The sequence below is a fragment of the Cherax quadricarinatus genome, chromosome 62 (genome assembly GCF_038502225.1).
Source record: "Cherax quadricarinatus isolate ZL_2023a chromosome 62, ASM3850222v1, whole genome shotgun sequence".
Lineage (NCBI taxonomy): Eukaryota > Metazoa > Arthropoda > Malacostraca > Decapoda > Parastacidae > Cherax > Cherax quadricarinatus.
Genome location: NC_091353.1, coordinates 16,729,294 through 16,741,993, shown reverse-complemented (window position 1 = coordinate 16,741,993; position 12,700 = coordinate 16,729,294). Strand labels below are relative to the sequence as shown.

General features: G+C 40.4%; 1 protein-coding gene across 1 annotated transcript in view; it reads left to right on the top strand.

The window, feature by feature from the left end:
* The window catches only part of Nelf-A (Negative elongation factor A), a 91,343-nt gene that overhangs the window by 71,521 nt on the left and 7,122 nt on the right, over positions 1–12,700 (top strand). The window contains exons 6-8 of the mRNA XM_053774569.2: positions 2,515–2,755; positions 4,269–4,570; positions 11,310–11,537. Of these exons, the coding sequence (XP_053630544.1) occupies positions 2,515–2,755; positions 4,269–4,570; positions 11,310–11,537 (771 nt within the window). The remainder of the gene's footprint in view (positions 1–2,514; positions 2,756–4,268; positions 4,571–11,309; positions 11,538–12,700) is intronic.

The following is a 12,700-nucleotide window of genomic DNA, read 5'->3' as shown; positions in this document are numbered from 1 at the left end:
TTGTATAACCTGTCACTGGTTTTGTCAGAGAAGTGCAACATACGTAACAGTAAGATAAACCTGTTCACTGGGATGATTTCACTGAAGACTGGGGTAGAAATTAGCTGATCTGTGGACCAGTATGCTTTTAAATTATGCTTATAGACATGAGGCATAAGCATTATTGTTGCAAAAAGCAAATACATTTCTGCAACAGTTGTCTCTTTCCACCGGTGTAGTCTTGACTGTGGTGATATCATCATATTTGCCATGGTGTACTCAAAATACTTGTTACTTTCCCTGACAATAATTTCCATCAAGGGCTGGTCAAAGAATATTTCAAAAAATTCCAGTTCATTGACTGTGTTTCCAAGGGGACAAGTAGGTAGAATTCCACTTTGAGAGTCATCAAAGTGGTGGGGCTTGGGAACAAAATTGGGATTTTGCTGCCAATCCCAGATACGGTTTGCTTGTGGTTACTAGACATCATAGGCTGGTTGTGCGGGTAGTTGTGGTTGTGGTGGGCTTGTGGCTGACGCTCCGCTTTGTCCTTGAACTGTGGAGTCAGCAGCGTGGGTCCCAGCCTAGGCTGGCGAGTCACGCATGGCTGTGGCACTACCATCACCACTACCACCATCTAGTGATGCCTGTGGTCTATCCATGCCAAGTGTAGCCACATCATCCTCACTTTCACTGTCTATTCCTGGTGTAGGGCCATGGGATGTACTCCGGGATGTACTCCGTCCCCTGGGCACTGCATAGGGTACACTACCCGAGCGCATGCGGCGGCATACATACCGACGCTTCACTGGTGAATATGTTTCCTCACTATCACTACTCGAATGATCGTCAAGAGCAATAAAATCACAATCCATGTCACTATCATCATCATTACTGAAGTCAGAGGCCTGGCCACGCGAAAATAATAGTTTTCTCTTGTGTTGAGGTACAACTGACCGTGATTGAGGAGTGCCCACACCAGAGGTAGAAGGTTGAGGATCGTCAGGGTTTTCTGCACTATTATCGACATCCTGGTCATTCCTTTCGGTCACTAACTGATCAAAGCCAAAGAATTCGTCTTCATTTCCACTTCGATCAGTGTCAGAACTATCAGATAGGAAGAGGAGAGTCCCAATTTTCCTGGGAGTGAGAGCTTTTCCTTGGAGTGAGAGCTGCCTTGCGACAAGGCATGGTGAACAAGGGTAACTGAGCCGGCGTTCCCACAGTGCTATGCGGGCGCCTAGATTTTTTGTTTATGGCGCGCACCCACCACGCAGACCCGTTCTCTCACATGTAGACCTATGAGCGTTTTCGCGCTAAATTTGACAGCGCTAGAATTTTGGCATAGATCTACGATTTGGACACTGAACATGAAGGCGTAGATCTACGGGACGGACCCTGAAAGGGTTAAGGCCTACTTGAAAATTCATTGTTAAACATTGGCTTTAGTAGCTGTGTGTGTACTTACCTGTATGTGGCTGCAGGGATTGAGTTTTAGCGTCTGGTCCTTTTTCTCAAGTTTTTGTTTGTGTGTCTGAATACATCTATTTTCTGTTTCACGTATAGTTTTCAAAGCTTTTTGCAGACAAAGAATGTTAAATGAAAATTTGTTTAGCCATTTATGTTTGTTATTGACAGCAGATATTTCAAGATAGACAGCATATTATGGGACAGTGATATGAATAGTATAGAATTACTTGTCTACACTTAGTGGTTATGAGATTACTCAGCTTTGCAATACACTTAGTGGTTATGAGATTACTCAGCTTTGCAATATTTCACTAGTTATTTCATTCTTTGCATCAATTGATCTCTCATGTTGTTGTCAAAAGTGTCTTCATGGTTATGATAATTGAGCAAGTATTTCAGGTTATTTTTTGAAGCATAGAACACTGAGAAGTAGATATGGTTTGTAGCTGTATTACTTTGGATGGTTTTACTTGGATCTCAGGGATCCTGAAGGCAGTGAGGGATTTAAAGATGTACAGGTATACCTTGCTAATACAGTGGGTTAGGTTCCGGACTCTCACCATAGAGCGAATATTACATAAAGCGAATTTCACATAAAGTGAATCACAACCTTTTTTTTTTTTTCACTTGCCAGTGCATATAAAAGCCTAAAAATATGTTTACACTATCATTTATTAACTGTGCAAAAGCAGTAGGTCTAGAAAGACGATAAATACTAAGATACAAAAATACGATAAATACAAAAATGAGCATCATCGCTATAAACCATCTTAAGAGCAAAAAATAATAGATGTGAATATACGTAATTGAAAAGAAACCATACCGTGAGTGGGGACTGAACTCACGGCGAGTGAGTCGTAAAACTCCAGGCCAGCACAATTGTGTTATTACAATTTCATGAGTCATAATTGAAAAGAGCCATATTGATGAAGTTCTTTAAAGTGAGGTATGACTGTACATGATGAACTTTTCTAAATAAAGATGAATGCTTCGAGTGTAACTTAGACTTCTTATATTATCATAATTAACTAGTTTCTTAATCAAGAGTTTTTGCAACTTTGCTAGGCCAAGAAAAGAAGAAAATTGCAAGACACAGCTGATGCTAAAGCTGCAGATGCTGAGGAGAAGCGAAAAGAACAGCAACAAACAGATGGGAAGCAGACAACACAGACAACACAGGCGCAGCAGCAGGCAACCCCAGATTACGCTGCTGGTCTCACTCCCTCTAACCCCCCTACACCTGGTCCTCCAACGCCTTCCACTCCTCTCATTTCTGCTACTGCTGGAGGGGCATCCACCCTACACAGTAAGTCCCACATTTTTCTGAGGTTTGCAGCCTTTTTTTCTGCAGTGTTACATTTTCCTATGGTTAACAGCACTTCTTCATTTCTGGAAGAATAGGCCATTTCATAATTTTCTAATGTAACTTTCTGATTAACCAGGTTGTGGTGGCTGTGTGTACTTGTGGGTTCACTGGCAACACAGCCTGGTTGACAAGGCAGTCAGTTAGGAAGTTTTGTATCAGGTTGGACTATGATAGTATAAAACTATCAAAACTAGTCATAAGTGTTTTACAGCTATTTCTGTCTTAACTTAAAAAAAGTTTAAGGAACAAGGTTAATGAAACTAGTAAGCTGAGAAGAAGCACACTTATATAAGCTGTGTCATAGTATGTTCTTCCGAAGAGAACAGGCCTATTTTCATAGGCCTCATTTAGTATCTAACACACACACCACTGTATTCTTGGTTAGAACTGTGTATTACACATTGTGAATGCAGATCGATACTTTCAGTAATAATTTAGTGTTTTATTAAAATTGTAACATCTCCTCATTATAAATCAAGGTAAACACTTTCCAAGGCATTAAATAACATTTTTGTTATTTAAGAACTTACAAAGATCATGAGTTACAAACTTATAAAAATTTAGCACCTTTAATTTTAGTACTTTTTACTATCTAAATTTTATTGCTAGGTGAACCATAGAATAAAATGTTTGGGTTAGGTGTAGAGGTATGTGTGAACAGAAAGAAGCTTATCCTTGAAGGCAAAAAAGGGAATGTAGCAGAGTATAGTGGTACGAGCACTTTTACATGGGTGTGAGGCATGGGTTTTGAATGTTGCAGTGAGGAGGCGGCTAGAGGCAGTGAAGACGTCATGTTTGAGAGCAGTGTGTGGTGTGAATATACTAAGCGTAGAAATTAGAAAGTGATGTGGGGTGACCAAGGGTATAATTCAGAGGGCTGAGGAGGGGTTGTTAAAGTTGTTTGAGTATGTAGAGAGCATGGAGAGGGATACGTTGACAAAGAGGGTGTATAAATCTGAGGTGGGAAGGTATTACGGGTAAGGTTCATCTTTGGAATAGTTGGAGGGATGGGGGTAAAAGAGGCTTTGAATTTTAGGAGCTTGAGCATCCAGCAGGCTTTTGTGAGCTTGTTAGATAGGAGTGATTGGAGACAAGTGGATTTTAATGGATGTGCTGTTGGAGTGTGATCAAAGTAACTTTTATAATGTGATTTGGGGAAACCAGTTAGCCAGACTTGAGTTCTGGAGGTGGGAAGGGCAGTGCCTGAACTATGGAGGAATGGAGATATTGGAGCTTGAGGGTAATCAGAATTGTGATGTCAGCACACTTCAGTAAGGACTGTGAGTGAATGAGTGATGGTGAATGTATTTTTTCTTTAGGTTGCCATGTCTTTGCAGACAGCCATTGAGGTAAAAAAAAAAAAAAATAGTATTTAGTGCCATTTGTATCATAGGGCCAAAAGGCCACTTGCTATTTAGTATGTTTAGGGTTTCAAAGGTGGTTATTATTTCAGCCAATGCTGTTGCTGTTGGCACTATAGCAGCGCGATCTTCAATACAGCAGAGTTCCAGTACAGGAGGGAGATCTACTCCCTCTACTCCCACACCCCCTTCTGGTGCAACCACCCCTCAACGTATCATTGTCACGCCAAGTACGCAGGCTGCAGGATCACCTACGGTTGTGTACCGCACAGTGACACACACTCCGGTGCTCACGACGGCAGAAGTTGTCCAGGCTGCCACAGCTGTTACTGTGACCCCGAGCACTGGAGATGCTCCTGCTACTGTTGGACAACCACAATATGCCACACTTCAGGTAAGTAAAGATTATGCTTTCTTCATTATTATCATATTTTACATCTCAAAATATATACCATTTTGGAGCAATTTTGAATTCATCAGGTAACCCTGAAGTAGTTGCCTGGTTTTTCTATTTTCTTGCTCCAAGTATTTTTTATAGCTTAAGAACACCTGATGTAATTGGCTTCAAACTTTCAACACTGGTGTACTGCAGCTGCAGAAAGGTTCACACAACATGTGCAGGTGCTCTTGGGTGTATTTTATATAGGCCACTCCTGGATTTGGTTTTTATTTGATATGAGAAAGCCTATTCTGATAGGCTTCAAAAGTTTCGATGCTGGTGTATCCTACATAGGAGGAGGTTAGGATTATTTGATTGTCTAGGGTAATTTATCAGTTTTACTTTTGTTTTTTTTTGTATTTTTACCATAAAAATTATTGAAAGATTCATTAAATTCATGAAATTTAAAAATACCATAAAAAGTTAGTTTTAGATATTGTTGAGTTTTGTTTCTCAGTTACAGTATATTCTATTTCAATTTATATAGTCAATTTATATGGTCACACTTCACAGACACGCACATGCATATATATATATATATATATACATACATCTAAGTTTTTCTCCTTTTTCTAAATAGCTCTTGTTTTTCTTTATTTCTTCTATTGTCCATGGGGAAGTGGAAAAGAATCTTTCCTCCGTAAGCCATGCGTGTCGTATGAGGCGACTAAAATGCCAGGAGCAATGGGCTAGTAACCCCTTCTCCTGTAGACATTTACTAAAAAAGAGAAGAAGAAAAACTTTATGAAACTGGGATGCTTAAATGTGCGTGGATGTAGTGCGGATGACAAGAAACAGATGACTGCTGATGTTATGAAAGAAAAGAAGTTGGATGTCCTGGCCCTAAGTGAAACAAAGCTGAAGGGGGTAGGGGAGTTTCAGTAGGGGGAAATAAATGGGATTAAATCTGGAGTATCTGAGAGAGTTAGCGCAAAGGAAGGGGTAGCAGTAATGTTGAAGGATCAGTTATGGAAGGAGAAAAGAGAATATGAATGTGTAAATTCAAGAATTATGTGGATTAAAGTAAAGGTTGGATGCAAAAAGTGGGTCATAATAAGCGTGTATGCACCTGGAGAAGAGAAGAATGTAGAGGAGAGAGAGAGATTTTGGGAGATATTAAGTGAATGTATAGGAGCCTTTGAACCAAGTGAGAAAGTAATTGTGGTAGGGGATCTGAATGCTAAAGTAGGAGAAACTTTTAGAGAGGGTGTGGTAGGTAAGTTTGGGGTGCCAGGTGTAAATGATAATGGGAGCCCTTTGATTGAACTTTGTATAGAAAGGGGTTTAGTTATAGGTAATACATATTTTAAGAAAAAGAGGATAAATAAGTATACAAGATATGATGTAGGGCAAAATGACAGTAGTTTGTTGGATTATGTATTGGTAGATAAAAGACTGTTGAGTAGACTTCAGGATGTACATGTTTATAGAGGGGCCACAGATATATCAGATTACTTTCTAGTTGTAGCTACACTGAGAGTAAAAGGTAGATGGGATACAAGGAGAATAGAAGCATCAGGGAAGAGAGAGGTGAAGGTTTATAAACTAAAAGAGGAGGCAGTTAGGGTAAGATATAAACAGCTATTGGAGGATAGATGGGCTAATGAGAGCATAGGAAATGGGGTCGAAGAGGTATGGGGTAGGTTTAAAAATGTAGTGTTAGTGTGTTCAGCAGAAGTTTGTGGTTACAGGAAAGTGGGTGCGGGAGGGAAGAGGAGCGTTTGGTGGAATGATGATGTAAAGAGAGTAGTAAGGGAGAAAAAGTTAGCATATGAGAAGTTTTTACAAAGTAGAAGTGATGCAAGGAGGGAAGAGTATATGGAGAAAAAGAGAGAGGTTAAGAGAGTGGTGAAGCAATGTAAAAAGAGAGCAAATGAGAGAGTGGGTGAGATGTTATCAACAAATTTTGTTGAAAATAAGAAAAAGTTTTGGAGTGAGATTAACAAGTTAAGGAAGCCTAGAGAACAAATTGATTTGTCAGTTAAAAATAGGAGAGGAGAGTTATTAAATGGAGAGTTAGAGGTATTGGGAAGATGGAGGGAATATTTTGAGGAATTGTTAAATGTTGATGAAGATAGGGAAGCTGTGATTTTGTGTATAGGGCAAGGAGGAATAACATCTTGTAGGAGTGAGGAAGAGCCAGTTGTGAGTGTGGGGGAAGTTCGTGAGGCAGTAGGTAAAATGAAAGGGGGTAAGGCAGCCAGGATTGATGGGATAAGGATAGAAATGTTAAAAGCAGGTGGGGATATAGTTTTGGAGTGGCTGGTGCAATTATTTAATAAATGTATGGAAGAGGGTAAGGTACCTAGGGATTGGCAGCGAGCATGCATAGTTCCTTTGTATAAAGGCAAAGGGGACAAAAGAGAGAGCAAAAATTATAGGGGGATAAGTCTGTTGAGTATGCCTGGTAAAGTGTATGGTAGAGTTATTATTGAAAGAATTAAGAGTAAGACGGAGAATAGGATAGCAGATGAACAAGGAGGCTTTAGGAAAGGTAGGGGGTGTGTGGACCAGGTGTTTACAGTGAAACATACAAGTGAACAGTATTTAGATAAGGCTAAAGAGGTCTTTGTGGCATTTATGGATTTGGAAAAGGCGTATGACAGGGTGGATAGGGGGGCAATGTGGCAGATGTTGCAGGTGTATGGTGTAGGAGGTAGGTTACTGAAAGCAGTGAAGAGTTTTTACGAGGATAGTGAGGCTCAAGTTAGAGTATGTAGGAAAGAGGGAAATTATTTCCCAGTAAAAGTAGGCCTTAGACAAGGATGTGTGATGTCACCATGGTTGTTTAATATATTTATAGATGGGGTTGTACGAGAAGTAAATGCAAGGGTCTTGGCAAGAAGCGTGGAGTTAAAAGATAAAGAATCACACATAAAGTGGGAGTTGTCACAGTTGCTCTTTGCTGATGACACTGTGCTCTTGGGAGATTCTAAAGAGAAGTTGCAGAGATTGGTGGATGAATTTGGTAGGGTGTGCAAAAGAAGAAAATTGAAAGTGAATACAGGAAAGAGTAAGGTTATGAGGATAAAAAGATTAGGTGATGAAAGATTGGATATCAGATTGGAGGGAGAGAGTATGGAGGAGGTGAATGTATTCAGATATTTGGGAGTGGACGTGTCAGCGGATGGGTCTATGAAAGATGAGGTGAGTCATAGAATTGATGAGGGGAAAAGGGTGAGTGGTGCACTTAGGAGTCTGTGGAGACAAAGAACTTTGTCCTTGGAGGGAAAGAGGGGAATGTATGAGAGTATAGTTTTACCAACGCTCTTATATGGGTGTGAAGCATGGGTGATGAATGTTGCAGCGAGGAGAAGGCTGGAGGCAGTGGAGATGTCATGTCTGAGGGCAATGTGTGGTGTGAATATAATGCAGAGAATTCGTAGTTTGGAAGTTAGGAGGAGCTGCGGGATTCCCAAAACTGTTGTCCAGAGGGCTGAGGAAGGGTTGTTGAGGTGGTTCGGACATGTAAAGAGAATGGAGCAAAACAGAATGACTTCAAGAGTGTATCAGTCTGTAGTGGAAGGAAGGCGGGGTAGGGGTCGGCCTAGGAAAGGTTGGAGGGAGGGGGTAAAGGAGGTTTTGTGTGCGAGGGGCTTGGACTTCCAGCGGGCATGCGTGAGCGTGTTTGATAGGAGTGAATGGAGACAAATGTTTTTTAATACTTGACGTGCTGTTGGAGTGTGAGCAAAGTAACATTTATGAAGGGATTCAGGGAAACTGGCAGGCTGGACTTGAGTCCTGGAGATGGGAAGTACAGTGCCTGCACTCTTAAGGAGGGGTGTTAATGTTGGTTTAAAAACTGTAGTGTAAAGCACCCTTCTGGCAAGACAGTGATGGAGTGAGTGATGGTGAAAGTTTTTCTTTTTCGGGCCACCCTGCCTTGGTGGGAATCGGCCAGTGTGATAATAAATAATAAATAAAAATTTTGTAGTACCTGTGTTAGTTAATATCATTTTTGAAGTACCTAATTATGTAGCTTATATAGCATTTTTGAGAACATAGTTTAATTACATAGCTTGTATATTTTTGATGTGTGTGGGGATTTGAGAAGAATTATAATAAGCACTTAAACCAATATGATTTTTTTTTATACATGCATCATATAAGGTAATAGTTTATTTGAGAATTGTTTTTCTGTTGTACTCTTACAACATTCAAATTCAAAGTTTATTCTTTATAAAGATTACAATGTTGAATTTACAGAATTTGGTTGTTGTGTGGTTTACATGTAGTTAAATAATGATTACAGAGTGTACCACTAGAACGCCTAGCATGGCTAGGCATTTCGGGCAGACTTAGTTTAATTCTTTATTTTAAAATATTACAAATTATGAGGTAAGTTGGTATTATGGCTAAGTGACTAAATACTAGTTTGTGAGTTTAGCAATGTGAATGCTTTTGTTTTGGCACAGTACATAGTTTCAGTATTGGAGTATCATAGGATTCATGAGATTAATATTTCTGTTTATGGTCAAATGGGTGAGTGTAAGTGTGAACCACCAGGTGGTATTCGTGTAGTTAGTTGATGGGGTTTATCAGGGAGATAAGATGTTTTCTAATGGTAGTTTTGAAGGTGATGAATGTGTCTGCAGTTCTAGAGTTCTCAGGTAGGGTGTTCCAGATTTTAGGGCCTTTGACATACATTGAATTTTTGTAAAGGTTTAGTCGGACATGGGGAATGTCGTAGAGATGTTTGTGTCTGGTGTTATGCCTGTGGGTTCTGTCACAACTATCAAGAAAGCGTTTTAGGTCAAGGTTGATATTGGAGTTTAAGGTCCTGTAGATGTAGATTGCACAGTAGTAAGTGTGGATGTACTGAACAGGGAGTAAGTTTAGATCTATGAAGAGTGGGGGGGTGTGTTGCCAGGGATGGGATTTAGTGATTATTCTTACTGCAGCTTTTTGTTGGGTTATTATTGGCTTTAGGTGTGTTGCTGCAGTTGATCCCCAAGCACAAATAGCATAGGTGAGGTATGGATAAATAAGTGAGTGGTATAGTGTGAGAAGGGCATTTTGCGGCACGTAGTATCGTATCTTGGAGAGGATCCCAACTGTTTTGGATACTTTTTTGGTTATGTGTTGGATATGGGTGCTGAAATTCAGGTTGTTGTCAAGGTATAGGCCTCGGAATTTGCCCTCATTATGTCTGGTAATTAGAGTGTTGTCGATCTTAATGTTAATTTGTGCATCTCCTGCTCTGCTACCAAACATAATATAGTAGGTTTTGTCAGTGTTAAGCGTAAGTTTATTGGCTGTCGTCCAAGTCGATATTTTGATCAGCTCCTCGTTAACAATGGTGTTGAGGGTGGCAAGATTAGGGTGAGAGATGACATAAGTCGTGTCGTCAGCAAAGAGAATGGGTTTCAGGTGTTGGGATACGTTTGGAAGATCATTGATGTATATGAGGAAGAGCAGGGGACCAAGGACACTTCCCTGCGGAACTCCAGTATCAAGTGGCCGTGTTGTTGATGCTGTGTCTTTAATGGTAACATACTGATACCTATTAGTAAGGTAAGATTTGAAATAAGCAAGCGCATGGCCTCTTATACCGTAATGGTCAAGTTTGTGGAGTAGGATGTCGTGGTCTACTGTGTCAAAAGCTTTTCTTAGGTCAATAAAAATTCCTAGTGGATATTCCTTATTTTCCAATGCTGTGTAAAGCAGATCTAGCATTTTTATGATTGCATCATTAGTGCTTTTATTTTTCCTAAATCCAAATTGGCAGGGGTTGAGTATGTTTTGTGCTGTTATAAATGAATATAGTCTCCTGTGCACGAGTTTCTCAAAAATTTTGGATAGCAATGGTAAGTTTGATATTGGCCTATAGTTGTTTAAGTCTGTAGGGTCACCACCTTTATGTATTGGTGTAACCCTTGCCATCTTGAGTAGTTTCGGGAAGGTGCTAGTTTCTAGGGACTTGTTAAAAAGTAATGAAATAGCATGCGAAAGGATATGGGCCACTCGCTTGTACAGTAATGGTGGGACATTAGACAGATTCCCTGAGTTGTTTTTAAGTGACTTTATAATCTCGGTGACTTCCGAGGGCTCAGTTGGTGCAAGATAGAAGGAATTTGGGAAATTCCCATCTAGGTAGTCCCCGGCATGGGCATTAGTATGTGGGATTTTATTGGCGAGATTAGATCCTATGGTTGAGAAGAAGTCGTTTATTTTGTTAGCTGTGTCAGTGGGATGTAGTGGTGTTTCATTAGGTTTAGTTAGGACAATATTCTTGTTTTTTTTCAGTTTGTGGGTTCCTAGAATCTGAGAGAGTGTTTTCCAGGTCTTTTTATATCTCCTCTAGTGTCTGTGAATCTACTGGAGTAGTATAGTTGTTTGGCTTTCTTTATTACTTTGGTGAGAGCTGATGAATAGTGTTTAAGAATATCTTTGTGTATTAAGCCCTGTCTGTATTGCTTTTCATATTGGTGTTTCTTGTCAATGGATTTCAGAATGGTGCTGGTTAGCCATGTACAACCAAGCCGTTTGTTTGTGATCTGTTTCGTTTTTATAGGACAATGTTTGTTGTATTATTAGAATTAAGTATTGTGGTCAGATCTTTATATCAAAAATAATGGTTTGAAGAATCCGTGTGTGTGTGTGTGTGTGTGTGTGTGTGTGTGTGTGTGTGTGTGTGTGTGTGTGTGTGTGTGTGTGTGGTAGTGTACAGTACATTATTGCTTTACCATTGCAGCCTGTACAGCCCGAAATGGTGTATACTGCAACCCCTCTGACCACAGCAGCTCTTGCTGCAGCAGCATCACCAGCACCTCAACAGCCAACACAGCAGCAGCAAGCTACCCAAGTTATCACTGTGACACCACAACCCGAGGCACAGCAAACTCAGCAAGTTCCCATCAACCAAACAGCTGTCACCACGCAACAGCAACAGTCTCAGCAAAAGCGAGGACTCTCACTCACGGTGAGTTTGTTTATGTACTTTACACCTCAGTCTAAGAGTAAATACAGTGCAACACTGTAAGCTCAGCTCATTCTGGGAAGGAAGCTGTCTTGATGTTTTTTTGTCAAGTGGTACTGAGCAGGTAAATCTAAAGGAATTTCTCAAGGAAAAATGAACAAGCCGAAACATAAAAGTGCAAAATAAACAGTATAAATTCCTGCTGGTTTTGTCCTTATGTAAGTAATATGCTATGTGATGCTAAGAGGTGAAACACCGGGGTTAGCAACTGACATTCATTAAAATTATGCTAGAATTTCACACACATTTTTTGCATCATCAGATAAAACTTGCTCATTAATAACTGGACTTACCATTAACCAGTTTATACACAAGGCTTATAGCTACAGTGGAACCTTAGTTTTCGTGTGCCCTGGTTTTCGTAGAATTCGGTTTTTGACAACTTTTTTCATCAAAATTTTGTCCCAGTTTTCGTACATCCGCTCGGTTTTCTTAGAGTTGACAATGGTCTGCCGCATCAAACGCGTCTGCCTGCCTGTGCCTACACAAAGCATCCCACAACATTACTCCGCTCATTCATCCGAAACATTTCGTAATAATCCATTATTTTTTTATTTTTTTTTTTTTTTTTATTATCACACCGGCCGATTCCCACCAAGGCAGGGTGGCCCGAAAAAGAAAAACTTTCACCATCATTCACTCCATCACTGTCTTGCCAGAAGGGTGCTTTACACTACAGTTTTTAAACTGCAACATTAACACCCCTCCTTCAGAGTGCAGGCACTGTACTTCCCATCTCCAGGACTCAAGTCCGGCCTGCCGGTTTCCCTGAATCCCTTCATAAATGTTACTTTGCTCACACTCCAACAGCACGTCAAGTATTAAAAACCATTTGTCTCCATTCACTCCTATCAAACACGCTCAAGCATGCCTGCTGGAAGTCCAAGCCCCTCGCACACAAATACTCCTTTACCCCCTCCCTCCAACCCTTCCTAGGCCGACCCCTACCCCGCCTTCCTTCCACTACAGACTGATACACTCTTGAAGTCATTCTGTTTCGCTCCATTCTCTCTACATGTCCGAACCACCTCAACAACCCTTCCTCAGCCCTCTGGACAACAGTTTTGTGCTTGTTTATTGAGTGCAACTGCTAAATAAGCCACCAT